Source organism: Tiliqua scincoides, chromosome 7 (genome assembly GCF_035046505.1).
Source record: "Tiliqua scincoides isolate rTilSci1 chromosome 7, rTilSci1.hap2, whole genome shotgun sequence".
Classification (NCBI taxonomy): Eukaryota; Metazoa; Chordata; class Lepidosauria; order Squamata; family Scincidae; genus Tiliqua; species Tiliqua scincoides.
Genome location: NC_089827.1, coordinates 22,292,759 through 22,309,719, shown reverse-complemented (window position 1 = coordinate 22,309,719; position 16,961 = coordinate 22,292,759). Strand labels below are relative to the sequence as shown.

The window sequence follows — 16,961 nt, the reverse complement described above, 5'->3', positions numbered from 1 at the left end:
GGACTGTGCTGTCCTGCTGCCTCAAACCTTTGGTGTTGGCCGTGATAGGCTCATTGGTCTTCAACCAAGTGTAGCCTTGAGCCAAGTGTATGTTGGGGAAGGTAAGCGGCTGGAGCCGTTTCCCCTAGCTTAGTACCCTTACAAGTTGGGGGTGAGTTTCAGTGTACCCTGCTGCAATGATTCATTCTTGATAAAGAGGCCCAATCTACCAAAAGCCTATGTCACATGTTCTTATTTGGGGAGTGTGGCGTAAAGGCATACTGTCTCCAAACACTGAGATGCCACTTATCCACTGATGGTCCTAAGCTCCAGAATACATCCGATCACTTTTAGAGCTATCCACAAGTGAAGCATACACTACTTGTATCCAGCGCAAGTTTCAGGCAGGCAAAGGCTCGGCCAAGGGCATGGGGAAATTTTCCCCTTACCCCAGGGAGAGCCATTGCAGTTCCAGTAGGGCTACTTGGATCCACACTACCTCTGGTGGTGCAAATCCAAGCAGCCCGGGACTGCCCTGGGCCACCCAGGAATGGGGTCAGGATCTGCCATAACTGCCGGGTCCGGCCCCATCTCCCATTCCCTGTCCGCCTGCCCAAAGTCCCACCCACCACCCGCCCTCCCCCTACCCTGAAACGCCAAGCTCGGCTGACTCAATCACCTCATCCCCGGGGTCTGCAGTGGCGCAGGAAGGCTGGCACACATTCTTGTGCTGGCCTATCTCCCTAACGCATGGCACAAAAGTGCTTTAAGGCATTTTTGCGACACTCCTGGGCTGGCGCAAGGTACTTGCTTCAGTCCAAGTCCACTGTAGGATTGCGCCCTTAATCAATCAGTTGTCCTCTAAAACGGCAGCCATATTTCACATCCTCCTTCACTTCTGTAACAATGAATAAAACCTGTTTTCTATTAGCACATCAGATCTACTTTGTTTCTCTGATCTGGTGGGGGGGGGGGAATACACAACAGTCATACAGTTTAGTAATATCTATGTCCAAACTAAGTGGCCATCAAAACATCTTGCAATAGGCAATTATCTTGGGCATACACTGTTCCACTGTGATTCTTGCAATGCATTAGGAAAGTCCCTGCCATGAGTTTTAATGCTTTGCTCAGATTTTGATGCTCAGCCCCCAGAACACAGACGTTTGCGCCTCCCTTTAATGAGATTGTCCAGGATTTAGTAGATGCAGTTAATAATGCCCATTTGTGAACCTCCTTATTTGCTTCATCAAAGCCCACATAATCATCACTTACTTGACCAAGTTCATCTATCCCACTCGCTGTTCTTGCCAGCTTTACTAAGTCTTCTTGCATCTTATCCACCCACAGCTTTATCCTACAGAAATAAAAAAGAAAGAAAGAAGAAATGTCCCATCAGATCAATGGCAAATAGCGATGAAGATCACAAGCACAAATACAGGTTGACAGATTATCTTCTATGTGGCAGATTGATGCTGAAGTCCCTTTGATATTGCTGTGAATCTGCTTTAGACATACTTATCCACCCCACTCTCTCACATCCTCTCACAGAAACTCTTTGTGTAGAGTATTTTAGGTGCAACATGGTTAGGGCAAAGTACATGCAATCACCTAGCACTGAAGACAGGGGCAAAAACACACAGTATACCTGAAATTAGGAGACATTTCCACATGTTCAGGCAGAATTATGAAACATATAACACAATTGATCTTTTTAGAAATATTTCCAAAAAACCCTCTAAAATGGGGGCTTTTTCAGATTACAGGAGTCAAGCCAAGGCATTGTCCCTAAAAAAGTCAACTAAAATGAACAGTATGAACCACCTTGAAAACAGCTCTAGCCAAACTATGGCCAGATCCAGTGTTTGTCAAGAGCACTCCCGCTCCTGTTAGCAACACTTACTGTTCCACCATGCTGCCACATCATTCTTCACCCAATCTGGGCACAGGGATGTTCTGGGCAGTCATGTCTACCTGGACATCCTGCTGCAAAGCCTACTGGGATATTGGGCAATAGACACAAGTGCCCTGTGCCCAGATCTGGTAAGAGTGATGTAGCAGCATGGCAGAACAGTATGTGCTAGTCAGAACTGGGAGGGCTTTTCTGGAACGAAGCAATCTCCAGTTTGGAGACCGCTGGTTTAAAACAAGAAATGTGTGCTGTCTTGTATATCATTTCCTATTTCTATCCTCTCCCTTTGCTTTTCACAACTGAGTTCATGCTGTTGCCATGCCATTCTCTGTCCCTCCTTTCCTAACTGGCTTGTAAGAAAAGAAGGGATAGAAAGTCAAAGTAGCAGCACACTGTGATTGAGTACTTGGGTGGGAAGAGGGACTGCTGCTGGTCATTCACCGATCTCTCTCATGCATTAGGCTTTTAAAGATGAGCCCCAATTTGCTAGTCAGTGTTTGAAGTGGCTCCAGCTCTCAACAGGATGGGGATCATGGCTCTGTTCTACTTCTATTGTGCAGTAAGTGCATTTCACACTATAAGGATGTCTTTGGAATCTCTACTGCATCCTTGCAACACAGGTTTTAAATCCTACCCCCAGTCCATCCATTAAGACTAAGAGAGGAATCACAGGCAAGTACAATTTAAATAAGGCTGTGTGGCTTTTTCCATAGTGATGCAGAGACACTCTATGCTTTTCCCAGGTCAGAGTTCCGCTGCCTATCAATCCAGGTGTATATCTAATTCTACACAGCAGCATAGCTCATGGGACCTGTTTAATACTCCTCCATAGTTTAGAAGTACTGCAGTTATCAAGCTGATTGCTTCAAGTAATTTATACATTTTTGCATCAAGTATTTAATATATTCTTTTTCACAGAAAAAAAAAGACACCTTGCTCGTAAACAAGAATTCCATTAGAGCATGAAACTTGCTTGGCTTGCTGTGAAATAGTTGGTTATACAGTATGGTCAAAATGATCCCATTCAGATATTTTTCATGTCACACCAGCCCTTCACTCAATCACATCTTGCCAAGGCTTTGTAATTCTATTACAATGGGCATCTCCCATAAACCTAAGAATTGCCTTGCTGAATCTGACCCAGGTCCACTTTGTCCCACATTCTGCCTTTAACAGTGGCCAGACATAAATTATGAGAGGTTCACAAGATACAATGTAATAATCATGCCTATTTTTTTGCCCTCTGCATCCAGAGGTCTCCATTTTCTTATTATGGAGGCTCTTCTTGGCTTGTCCAAGCTAATATGTATGGACAGACCTAATCTTTCTTGAATTTGTCCAATCCCTTCTAAGCAAGTGGAATTTGTCTAATCTTTTGAAGCAAGTGGCCATTACCACATGTTGTGAAACCCAAATGCTAATTATGCATTGTAAGAAGAAACATTTTGTATTGTCAATTCTGAACCTACTGCTAATCAGTCTCCCTGGGAGAAACTGAATTGTAAATTTATTGATTGATTTACTAACTAAATTTCTGTCTTGGCCCTCCACTCCAAATTAAGTGCTCAATATAACACACACAGAAAGAGCAAGAAGTAGAAACACTGTCAAAAAGTACAATAATATATACAGCAGACTAAAAACCACCATACAGCAGGCAAGTGCCCAGACAGAATACTTACGTTGGTGATGAAAAGCCAAAAGAGAAGAATATCATAGGGAAGGGAGTTCCATCACCTGAGCTCTACCAGGGAAAAGAACTTTTCCCTTGTTCCCACTAATCAGACTCCAGCTGAGAATGGAACACACAAGGGGACCTCTCCAGCTGACTTCAGGAAATAAACAGGTCTGGTCCTATCTAGGGAGATAGTCCTTAAGGTATCCTGACTCCAAGCTGTTCAGAATTTTAAAGGAAACTGGCCAAAAAAGCAATGGAGTGGAATAACATTCTGAAGCAGAGTAACATTATGAAAAAGGAAGAACTGTTTGCTGCATTTTTTAAAAATAGGGTGAACAGAACTATACTCAACAGTTGGAGCCAGAGGTGCCATTCTGCAAACAGAAAGCACTTCCGCTTGTGCTTTGGGACAAGAGAGGGTCCCAACTGTTATCAGTTCTCTCTGCCTCTCTCTCATCCCACTGCACTCCTGAGAGTGATCAAGGGTGGAAGAATCCTCTAGAAGGAAATATTAGTTGCATTCTGGTATCAAGGTATCAAGTTCATCAGGAGGCAACTAGATTGGACAGTGGTTGACATCTCCCATTCAGAGGGTTCACCTAGCTAAACCTACTCCTGAACCCTCAAGTACTGGTGGAAGCGATAGCACGACGTGCGCCATTAGGAGGATAACCATGCAGGAGAGGCTAAAAGACCCCTGGCAACTCACCACAAGCACTATCTATAATTCTAGGTGTTGCTTAGCACAGTGGTTCTCAAACATTTTAGCACCAGGACCCACTTTTTAGAATGACTGTCAGCATCCACCAGAAGTGGTGTCATTAACCTGTTTATTTCCTGAAGTCAGCTGGAGAGGTCCCCTTGTGTGTTCCATTGTCAGCTGGAGTCTGACAATGACAATGACTTAATGACATCATCAATTAAGGCTTCAAACCTCAGCTTCGATCAGCCAAAGGTCCCACGGTACAGCACCCTCATGCTGTTATTTTGCATAGCTCTGAATTCAAACATTCTAGTTCAGAAGTCAAAGCAGAATACAGGCTTGGATCCTTCTCCAACCACACAGCCCTCCCCCCCTTCCAGCATCCCACCTTCCCACCTACTCAGGGCAAAGCACCATATCTCTCTCCCACTGGGAGGTCATCCTGCCCAGCAGCTCTGTGCCCATATTTTCAGCTCTGTATTTTCAGTGGCAGCTGGGCTAGGTACTACACAACCCACCTAGTGGGTCCAGACCCACGGTTTAAGAGATGCTGACTTAGCAGAAAAAGATACAAATACTTTAACAGTGCAGTCCTAACCCTGTGCTGGTACAGCCAGCCTCCTACACAGGGAAAGAAGCTGCTGGAGATCACCTTGGGGTAACGGGATATATTTTCCTTTACCCTGTGTAAAACTCCAGTCATCTTATAGGGCTTCTTGGATCTGTGCCAGTTATTTAGCTGGCGCATTTAGCTGCCTATTTGGTGGGGGCTATTGCATTAGAGCACCCTTGCATGCACACTTATACAGGACAAAAGGTACACAGATAATTAGATATAAATCTTCAGTAGTTAAAAGTTACTTGCATATGACTTTTCTATTGTTAGAAATACACTACTAATCAAAATCAGTAATCAACAGTGCATCTGTATTTCTGAAATGTTTTCAGAGTTTGCTTCCAGACCTGCATGACCTCATGTATGCTTTTTTTGGTTGCTTGGTTGTACAATCTAGCATGGTTTATACGCAGGATGTATTGGCTACATATTATGAAACACAGGTAACTAGACAGAATATACACCAATTCATTACAGGTAACTAAGCAGAATACACACACAGACACCATTTGAACTCAGGAAGATGAAATCCATCCTTCTCATCAGAAAAATAATGAGGGCTAATCAAAAGCATCATGCTTCACTGAGTTTTATTTTCTTAAATGTGCCAAGAGAGGAAAAACTAGGAGGGGAAAGAAAACAAGTGCCCTCTGGGCACCCAAATGCTTGTCTGGTGTTTTGCTGAGTGCTAGCCAGTGGTGTATATCTGCCTGACAGCTGGTCATGGTCAGAGTTTATTTAACAACAAGAAAAATGTCACACCAAATGTGAAGTCCGGGGCCTTAAGGAGATAGTGATGGATTTTTATTTTTTTTTTTGCTGCTGGTTAGGACATCAGCTAAACAAAGGTCCAGGCAAAAGGTTTTTGTTTTTTTTACCCTTGACTGTTCAAGCAAAACATGGAACTGCAATGAAAGCTCAGTCAGAAGAAAGAAATCCCATCAGGATACACATTTATGTGCAAAAAGCATATTAAACTACAACAGCCCCCTCACTTGTCCTTATACAAACACATGGAATTGTTTGTCAGTGCTCCATGCAGGTAGCTGAGGAGTTTAACCCATTTTTGCCCAGCCCAGCTGTACACATTTTTGTACAGCCCAGCTGTACACATTTGGTTCTTGTTGCATATATGCAGCATTGGGCAGAAATGGCTTAAATACATAGAGAAAGAGTTGGCTTAAAATATGCTTAAAGATGTTTGGAAAAGAAACACACAGGAGAAAACCCATTCTCACTCTCACTTAGGACAGGGCTTGCCAGACTCGGGCCCACAGGTCAGATGTGGCACCCTCGCTAATCTCTCCCTGGCGTGAAAGGAATTTACTGTTCTGCAGGGAAGGCTTCTACTGTCACCGCTGATCACCGTCCATGTTCGGTCTGCCCCACCACTTCCAAGTTCTGCAACCCCAACAGGCACTGCTCTAGGATTTCCTGGCAGACACGGTAGGGTAGAGTGAACATGGGGATGACTGGCTGCAACAATGGAAGCCTCCCCAGTGGAATGGTAAGGTCCAGTCAAATCAGGAAGCTGTTTGTTGCACACAGTGGAGGCTGTTGACCTAGGAGATATATTGCTCTCAGATATGAAAGGCAAAAAACTAGATTCAGATGAGTCAGCGCCACTCCTGTTTGTCTGCCAAGATGCTTCAGTGCTCAGCGAAAAAGACTGGTTTTCTGGGTCCTCTATATCTGCTATTCATGCTCGGCCAAGCAGAATATAATATAGCAGCAGCACCTCAATATGGGGAACTCCACATCTCCAGAAATATAGAAAACTGCAAGGTGCCCAAGAATGTGCCCCTGATATTGTTTTTCTTTCAGCAGCCACTTCCAGCAGGCACCATTTCAAAATTTAAGGGAGCAAAACAGATCACAGGAGGGGATGCATGATCACCAGCAAGGTTTTAAAGGCCACTCTTAGCCTATAATTTTTCTTCTTATCCCCCAAGCCAGCTCCTCACCACAAGGGGCACATTAGGGAGAGTACAGTTAGAAATTCCACCACATACACACACACACACAGGATATGTTCCTAGCCTTGCATATTGCGAAAAAGATGTGGGGTTCCCATCCTACCCCACCCCCCACAACTTAGTGTGGAAGTTCCCATATTACACCATACAGCCATCCTTATTGTTCGCATGTGTGCAGAAAAATGCAATGCAATTTGACCTTATGCATAAGCTGGAAAAAAAATTATGCAAGATGCAATTATCTTTGTATTAACTATACCTAGATCCTTTTTAAATGTTCAACTACTGTCATCGTTTAAATAAGAAAAATAGCGACTCAAAATATCATGTACAAACAGGTTGATCCCACTCCACTTTACAACAAAAAGTCAAATGAAAGAGAGCCCACGCCATGCTAATTCAACAGAAAATAAGATGGTATTTGAAAAATGAAGATAAATGAGGTTTGAGTCAGCAGCAGTGAAGAAGCAAGCAATTCTGCATTTACCCAATATAACTGCTTTTTTTCTCCTCCAGCCTGGAATAGACTTCAAATTGGGAACCAAAAGTTCCTAGAAAAGTACTTAAATTGATAAATACAACATTTATAGTGGGAAGTGGAAGGCGACTGCCCAGATACATCATTGCCACAGAATACAGAGGCTCAAAACCCTGGTCTTCAGCAAAAAGACAGGTTTGGAAGAGGAGCCAGAGACTGACAAGATTGGAGGGAATAGGTAACCACTGAGTAACCTCAGTGGTTCCCAAACTATGAGCCGTGACTCCCCACGGAACCACAGAAACCAGCCAAGGGAACCATGGAATCTTCTGGAAAACCCGCCACCCTATACAATAGATAGGATTGTAGCCCTAGTGGGGAACTGTGGCCAACAGCCCAGTTGGTCAAGGTAGACGCCATTTGAAAAAGTTTAGGAACCACTAGGTGGCCTTCCACTGACCTAGGATTATACTAAGGAAGAGTGAAGAGCAGATGTCAGGCTCAGATACTGACCCCCACAATCTACTCACTGAAGAACAGCCACGGACCTCCGCAGCCCCACACCCACGGCAAAGCTCTGCAATGGCACCCCCCGCGTGCTATTGCCGCCCCCCAGTGCAGAAACCCACCCCCCCCATTCAACAGAGGCTCACAGAGCGCAACCTCCTCCCACGCCGGGGAAACCTCTGTGAGGTTCCCCGGCACTATAAACCGTGCTTCTGGCAAACCGGGAGCACAGTTTCCGCCCCCGTTGGGAGCCTCAGAGAGGATTCCACGGGGTCCTGGAGGCTGGCGCTTGGGGCATTTGCCCCAGGGAGCTCTATGGCAGGCACGCAACTGCTGAAGAAGTAAATGACTGAATCACTAAGAATTGAAAAAACTCTACTGAGGAATTTTACTAAATTCTTTAAGCCTCCTTTGAATTTCCTCAGATATTTTTCTCTAGCAAAAACCTCTAAATTCTCCTTGAAATTTTACAGTGGGTGCAATTTGCTGGCAACCTAAGGCACTAAACCTCTCTCCCAAGAAGAATCTCAGGTCTTAGGAAAACGCTTTTGGTCAAAGCCAGAACATTTGCCGAGAGGACCACTGTAGACACAAAGCAAATAGAGCTGCAACTTAAAGAGAGAACTCCTCGCTGTAGAGTGACAGCCCAATCCTGAGCTGCCCGGCATCCAGGGCTGCAGCGGCGCCAAAATGGCTGCAGCTGCACCTTATGAACACTGAGCAGCTGTTGGCAGCCCCCAATGTCTCCTTGGGGGAAAGAGAAGAATTTGTCCCCTTTCCTTGAATAAGGGAAGTGGCCCTGCAATGGGGCTACAAGACTCTGTACCAGCTACTTAGCTGGCGCAGAGTAAAGCAGCCCCATGTTGGGCCGAGGAAACCCAATGCGGGGCTATGGATCCAGCGGAACTGAGCTCTGCTGGTTCTGCTCCCTCCTGCCCCGCTCCATCCCCTGCCCTACCTTCCCTTGCCCTCTCACTGCCCCAGAACCCCTCCTCCATGCATCCACGCACCTCTCAACTGCCTGGCACATGCCTGGAGTTCCGGGCAGTGGTTGTCCGTGCTCTGCCCAGTACTAGCACAGTGTGGGCTCACACTGAACCAGTGCCTGCGGTGGCCTGGCAGTAAACGCCACAGGTGTGCCTTACACCACATTTGTGACAATGCGCACCGGCACTGAGCCGGCATGAATGGGTCTGGATTGGACCCTGAGTCCCCTTCCTCTGCCCTTCACAACTATAATGACAGAAATATATGCCACCAATAAAAATGCTAGAGTTCAAGAACCAGAGTAAGTCTTTGCAGGGGGATGGAAAGCAGCCACATGATTCCCAGGATCTTGCCACTGCAGAGGAATGGGGGGCTGTTTTGAATGTTACTTACCTGCTGTCAGGGTCCAGGGGGTGTGGAGAGCCCCATGGAGCCTTCTGAGACCCCGTAAGTGGGGTCACAATCATTTATTTTACATACTACAAGCCGTGGCGAGCCCTGCAGAGCCCTGCCCTAACCCTGCACCCCCCCGTTCCCCCGCAGCAGCATGATCCTGGGGATTGTCTGGTTGCTTTCCCCCGCCCCCACCTCTTAAAAGGAAAGGGGCAGTTGTTCTCAGGCTAGAGCAGGGGTGCCCAAACCCCGGCCCAGGGGCCACTTGCGGCCCTCAAGGCCTCTCAATGCGGCCCTCAGGGAGCCCCCAGTCTCCAATGAGCCTCTGGCCCTCCGGAGATTTGTTGAAGCCCACACTGGCCCGACGCAACTTCTCTCAGTGTGAGGGCGACTGTTTGACCTCTCATGTGAGCTGTGGGATGAGAGCTCCCTCCACTGCTTGCTCTTTCACATCTGTGATGCAGCAGCGGCAGCTAAGGAAAGGTCAGCCTTGCTTTTTGCAAGGCCTCTTATAGGCATTGAGCTATTGCAAGACCTTGATTCATTTATATAAGTTCATCTTCAATATATTCATTTATGTAAACTTATGTAAATTTATTCAAATTTTAAATGTAGATTAATTATTTATTTCCCCGGCCCCCGACACAGTGTCAGAGAGATGATGTGGCCCTCCTGCCAAAAACTTTGGACACCCCTGGGCTAGAGGGTCGCAACCCACCAGTCTGAGAACGAATGTGCCAGATCATCTGCAATTCTTGCCCCCTCATTCATATCTCACCCAAACTTCAGATAACAAGGACACGGCTTAAAAAAATTAAATAGTGAATATACAGTTTAGCCATTCTTTTATTGCCCTGTTCATTTTAAAGAAAAAAATAAGTGTAAAACTGATCTGGGGAAGCTTGGGAACATTTCTTCTTAACAGCAGTGATTTTCAGTCTTTTTCATCTCACAGCACACTGCCAAAGTACTAAAACTGTCAAGGCACACCATCAGTTTTTTTACAATTGACAAGGCACACTGTGCTGCCAATGGGGGGGAGGGGCTCACATTGCCCAACTGTCCTACTAATAAATGACCCTCTCCCAAATTTCCATGGCACACCTAGGGGCCATTCACAGCACACCATTGTACTATGGCAGAGTGGTTGCAAATGGCTGGCATAAGGTATGAGCTAGTCACAGTCTAGCTTTTCACAGTCAATTTCTACAAACTTGAAGAACTTTGTTTTCCATCCAAAGTTCAATGCTGGAAAGAAAAAATATAAGTTTCAGTTGAGCACATTGAGCATTTGCAAAATAGGCTCCCCACTCTCAATTATATCTGTTTTCACCCAAAGTTTGGGGGCAGCCATACACTGGCGTAGCTAGAGGGGGCACACCAAGCTTTGCAGGGAGCCTCCCTGCAGCCTGCAAGCGGCTCCTCCCCCTTCCCTTTGGAGCCATGTGGGCGGGGGGAAATGGAGGTGAATGGCTACCAAGGGGAAGGGGAGGAGACACTTGCACGCTGCAGCAAGGCTCCCTGCAAAACTTAGTGCAGCGCCCCCCTCTAGTTATGCCAGTGCAGCCATACAAACCATTAAATTCCCCCTTAAGTTTTAAACACAGGATCTCTCCTAATGCAGTCAGTTTAAACTTCCTTTTAAATATTCATTCACGTATTTGTTACTATGAAAAGTTCTACCACCCCATAGAAGAGAGAAGATCCCCATTTATAGTTCTGTATTAAGTAAAATGAAAAAGTCACCTTGTAGAAATTAATAGCAGGCCATTATTTTAAGACTTTATCCTCAATTTTTCCTCATTAAATTAATAGGCACATATGCCTAATACAAAATAATTTGGATCATACATTGACATAAATATAGAGAGCTAAACACATCGTAAGAAAAATTACAGTTTAAGCAATTCAAAAAGATGACTGTGATAAAGCAGTTAAATGAAAATGTATCTCATATAAAAGATACAGGATTTAATTAAGTTAGGGTTCAATAATCGTCATTGTTTCCGGGAGGTGTTTCATTAAAGCCTCTTAAAGCAGTTATCTATTTATTGCTTATATGAAGAAAATTAATCAAATGCTCAAATCAAGCTATTACTGCTACACTCTAAAACCCAGTGATTGCTTTTCATAGTTAAACCCCTAGAAATTTACCATGTATAAATGACTTTAAGAGATGTTTTACTCAATCTTTTTTTTTTAGATTAAGCTTTAATTAATCTTGTTTATATTTAAAACGCTCTCTGACACACTTTATAAGGTCCAAATTTTTCTCTTAGTTCTTCAGTTGCAGCTTTATTTTTAGCTGTGCTACCACATGGAATGGTTCCTAAAAGTAACATAATCCAAATTGGGTGACATCTTCATGAGTTAATCCAGCAATAAGTGCAGTTCAAAATCATTCAAGTGAGTTGGCCAAATGACTTTTGGGGTTTGGGACCACAGTAACTTCAGTACTAACTTCACTTCTTTCTCTTTACCTGCTTCTACATAACAAATTAGTTCCCAGGGTTCTGTCAAAGCATGACTGAAAAACAAAATTCATGATGGGCTATGCAGATGGAGAGGGAGGACTAGACAGGTGAGTGCAGAATTATCAAGAGCTTACATTAAATTCTACTTAAACTGCGATTTGGAACATTGTAGAGAGGTTATTAAAGCTCCCCCTATTTCAAAGCCCAGAGTCTATACAGAAAAGAGCAGGGTATACAGGATACTGCTTCCTGTACAAATCTTTTTTTTCTCCTTTGTTTCAAGGTATGTAGCAGACACAAACATATACATGTGTACTTGGCTCTGGATTTGTGGCAAATGACCTGGTCCATGCTCAATGTTGGGACTGATTCCTGGATTGATGGCAAGTGGCCTCAGATTCAGACAAAGAAGGCCACATTGTGGATCACATAGTAATCCCCCCAAGCCGCATTTTGCTTAGATTAGATCAAATGGAGGTCTGTCTGCTCCAAAACACTAGCCTATTTCAAAATCTAAATGTTCTGCTGGAGCACCAAGATTGTACCTCACGATCACAGCTGTCTCCTAAGAGCTCCTGATTGGGAAAAAAACAATTTTAACAAAAGAAAAGGATCCCTAAATAACCCCATGATTTAATTCAATCCAGAAGGCATATTAACAGACTAGTGGCCTTCCTGAACTAGTCACAACTGGGTGTGAAAGACAAAAGCAGAACTCACCAGGGGCCACCAACCACCTTTATTCCTTGACCCTACAAAGGATCCCATAGAAAGGAAACCCCCCCCCATGCCAACTGCCCTCAGCTGGCACAACTTTACTGCCTCTGGGTGGCGCAGAGGCTGGATGTGATCTCCACGCACCAGCCCAGCCAACTCCACAGCTGAGGGTCACTTCTGGAGATGGCATCCTCGCTTCCAGAAATAGTGTCCCCTTTATCCGCCATTTCAGCTATCCGTGAGGGGTTCTAAAATGGAACTCCTGCAGATCCAGGGGCATGCTGGTACTATGGTTTGCCTATAACCACAAAGATACTAATTAAGTAGAACACACGAGTATTCTACTTACTCGTAGGATAGGGAGCACATGGGCATGATGCTCATTCCGTTCGTGCCAAACTATGATTTCAACAGCCCTGGTTATCTGATAACTGACGCTGGCAACTCAACTGGGGAAGCATGTCCTTGTTAATTCTGTGGAACCTCTTAATGGTGTTCAGCACCATCAACCAAGCTATCTCCACCTGGAAGCCATTTCAAACACCTCCTTAATGGGAGGGGAAAATGCAGGATATAAACCTTTTATTAAGTAAATATTTGAATACTAAATGCTATAGTGGTGAAAGGCATGTGAGGGCAGAAGCTGAGGTGAAATAAGACCAGGGCAAAAAAGCGCACTGCAAATAAAGTGGTACATGGAATTAACAGCCCAACATGAACTATCTCCTCATGCATTGATGCAGAGGTGCCAACACAGAGCCCTCAGTATCCTGCAGGGGAAATTCAGCCTTCAGAGGCCTCCACAATTGGTGCAAATTGTTGATCTGTAAAAATGAACCCAGGTACCTGGGTAGAGCATAAAGTGTGAAAAGCCCTAGAACACCAGCTCTTATGGCTTCTGTTATTACCCCCTCTGTCCTCTCTCTCAGTTAAAAACATTGTAGTGAGGCTTTGGCCCTGTGCAGGCATTATAACAACACATGGTTTGGGGGTAGAGTGCTCACTGGCAAGCCCCATCCCTTTGCTGAAACACGCCTGAAGCCCCGCTTCCCTTCTGTTCATTAAAACAATGTTTGTCTGCAGCAATAAATGCTTTTCCCAGAGAGAGATCTTCACTGGTTTAGAACAGCAGGTACCCAGTATTTCAGGTCTCAGGGAGGATCTCTCCCAGAGATTTCTTGCCACAAACACTCCGTTCATGATGGTTAGAGAGCAGGGCTTCCACATGCATTGGCGTAGGGATGGGAGGTGCCAGCATGCTCCCACCACCATGTTTTATTGTCCCTTTCACTTGTTGGCAACCTTCAGTCTCGGAAGACTATGGTATCGCGCTCTGGATGGTGGTTCTGGCACAGTGTCTAGTGTGGCTGAAAAGGCCAATTCAGGAATGACAATCCCTTCCACACTGGGAGCAAGTGTAGTCTGTCCCTGGTCTGTCTCCCAGGCTATGGGCCTTCCTTCTTTGCCTCTTTGCCTCAGACTGTTGGCCAAGTGTCTCTTCAAACTGGGAAAGGCCATGCTGCACAGTCTGCCTCCAAGCGGGCCGCTCAGAGGCCAGGGTTTCCCACCTGTTGAGGTCCACTCCTAAGGCCTTCAGATCCCTCTTGCAGATGTCCTTGTATCGCAGCTGTGGTCTACCTGTAGGGCGCTTTCCTTGCACGAGTTCTCCATAGAGGAGATCCTTTGGGATCCGGCCATCATCCATTCTCACAACATGACCAAGCCAATGCAGGCGTCTCTGTTTCAGCAGTGCTATTGTCCCTACTTGCCATAATATCTGTACAGGGTTATATTCAGCCTCCCTGTCTGAAATTATGATGTTACTTCTTAGGGGCAAGTGTAAAAAAAGACCAAAATGGAAACAGGCCAGATGCTACTGAGATAGCTCTTGCTTCAGATGACAAAACCAAGGAGCCAGAATGAAACTCTGGCTCTTCTTTTTTGTGCTCAGCACATCATTCAATAGCTGACTCTCAGAAAACACTATGTGTGAGCGAGAACGGCACACAGATGTAAATCCATTCATTTTACAATGACGGGATTGTAAAAGCATTTTGCAATGAGTGCAAAATTAGGAAAGAACCCCAATCTATGGGTTCGCTTAAGATGCAGTGGGACAAGAACTGGCTTCCACCACCATCCTATGGTTAGTTAACATGCTTGAGTCAACCAGTGCTATCTCCCTTGCCATGAAACATACCAGTGCAAATAAGCACCATACAAATGAAAAAAATATGTATGGGACTTATTTGCACTGGCCTCCAAAGCTTCTACAGACCACAGATTTCCACATAAGGGTCCTATATAGCACAGTTATGCTACTGAGTGGGGACAAGCACTGAAGGTAATGTTTGGTTCTAGTATACAAAGGAAGTTTTCCCCTATACCACTGCTAGGATCTTGCTGCCCCAGGGACAACAAGCTGCCACTTAACGCACTTAATGCATCCCATAAAATACACATAATTTTAGTTAACTCTTAAAAGCATTTCCGGCATTTCTGAGAGCAACCAGCTTTTTATTTATTTTTAAATATTTACACCATCCTTTACTCTTTAAAAGATATACACCCAAAGCTAGACAATACTGTCTTAATACATCAAAGATGATGCCCAAATTAACTGATCTCTTCAAATGCCAAATCCATAAAGTGGCTTTTTAGATAAAAGCTAGCAACATCCACTTGAAAGACACAGGAAGAGACACAAATAAATTCTTCATACAGCTTTCATTACATCAGTGTGGATCCAATCACTAACCAGTCCCTTCTACTACAATGACATAACAATTGTACACAATGGTAAATTACCACCAACATCTTAATGTGCACTAGATTTGTCACACAACACTAATCCTTCAAAGTACAGTGATCAAAAAAAGGAATGGGAGAATAAATCTCATTTAATGGGACTTCATGAAATGCTTAAATGCAGTTTCACTGAGGCACTTTATGCATGAAAGAGCATTATCAGTTGTGTTTAACCTCTGAGGTTCACATCCTGACTAATTTATATAGAAATGAATTTTCCCCAAAACTAATAAGCATTACATTTTAGCCTTAGAAAAAAGAAGGAATCATAATGATACTAAAATATGGCAGATCGGTTAGTGGTAAAGAAGAGATTAAAGGTTTAAAGAAAAGAGGATTTATACAAATGAGGATACAAATTAGAGGTGCATGGAATATTTAAAAATCTATTCCCAAGGCTATTCTGATTGGCCTTGGCAAGAATTCTGCTTAGTGTGCACTGTTTGCATCCTTCCCATCAGTTATGTCTAATCTACATACAACTCGAATGTAATCACTGTACCATATGCCAGCAAGCATAAAGTGGGGGGAGGGGAATGCATAATTTTGATCTTAATAAGGGCTACCAGTCTTATTGATTTCAATCTCCAGGAACTGCAGTCTTCATTAGGGAGCTCAAAATTGGCTTAAATCAAACAAGCTTCTCTTGTGCCACAGTGGGCTGATTTGGACAATATTTTAATTGCTCACCTGGCCCCAAGTGTTAAAAGACATATGTGCACATCCTGGCTCCTCCCCTCACTTTTCGAGGACACCTTCATAAACTAGGGTTACAAGATTTCTGAAACCAGGAGTCACTAGACAGATGCAAATACAGACAACCATTCTGCAACACATCGGCACAGGATTGTGGTAAAAATCACCTTCCAACTTGTTTGGATGGTCAAGGCAGCATGTCAACTGTGACTCTGCAGATGCCTGATCTTAGAAGCTAAGCAGGCTCAGGTCTGGTTAGTACTTGGATGGGAGACCACCTGGGAATACCGGATGCTGTAGGCTTATACCATAGTCTTTCGAGACTAAAGGTTGCCAACCAAGGCAGCATGGCATCAGCCTGGACTCGCTGCTTGCAACAACCTGGACTTCCATGAAAAGCAATTGCTTGTCATTACTAAAACTTCACACATCAAGCTGCTTCTACCCGGAAATCTGGATGCAAAGCCTGCTGGGCATCAGAGGCCAGAAGCAAGTGGACGTGATGAAGAATGGGGACGCATGGAGGCACTTTGCGGAGGCTCTCCCATGGAATGGTGAGCACCATTCACACTGAGTAGGGCTTAGAAAGGGGGCCCTGGATCTGGCTACAGACTGGCGAGCCCTGGACTACATGCAGTTTGTGGGTATAAAACTGTATGTGTGTACAGCTCTATCCATACAACTAGGAACTCTGCAAAAGCAGGAGTCCCGTTTCCATGGAAAGAGCCGTGCACATGTCAGATACATGTAGACACTAAGCAGACCTTCAGTAACATGCATAGCTCATGATGGGGACAGTCACACAATCCCACTCCTTCTCCTTCAATGAATCCCTGAAAAGGACTACAGACCAAAATTTTGACCAAATTTAAGATTGCCTTAACACTGACAGATGAAAAGTGAATATAGTATTTTAAGAACCGAGTTTTAATATGCAGCCTTTTGTTGTCAAGGTAACAGATACTTTTCATAATACTTTCAGATACCAATAAAAACAAGTGTGTAGGAAAAGTACAGTCATTTCTATTATGTGCTGT

At 44.4% G+C, this 16,961-nt stretch overlaps 1 protein-coding gene across 5 annotated transcripts in view; it reads right to left on the bottom strand.

Annotated features, from left to right (window-relative positions):
- Nucleotides 1–16,961, bottom strand: part of CACNA2D1 (calcium voltage-gated channel auxiliary subunit alpha2delta 1) — a 472,859-nt gene that overhangs the window by 395,675 nt on the left and 60,223 nt on the right. For all 5 annotated transcript variants that reach the window (XM_066634567.1, XM_066634568.1, XM_066634570.1 and 2 more), the window contains exon 2: nucleotides 1,255–1,336. In XM_066634567.1, the coding sequence (XP_066490664.1) occupies nucleotides 1,255–1,336 (82 nt within the window). The remainder of the gene's footprint in view (nucleotides 1–1,254; nucleotides 1,337–16,961) is intronic.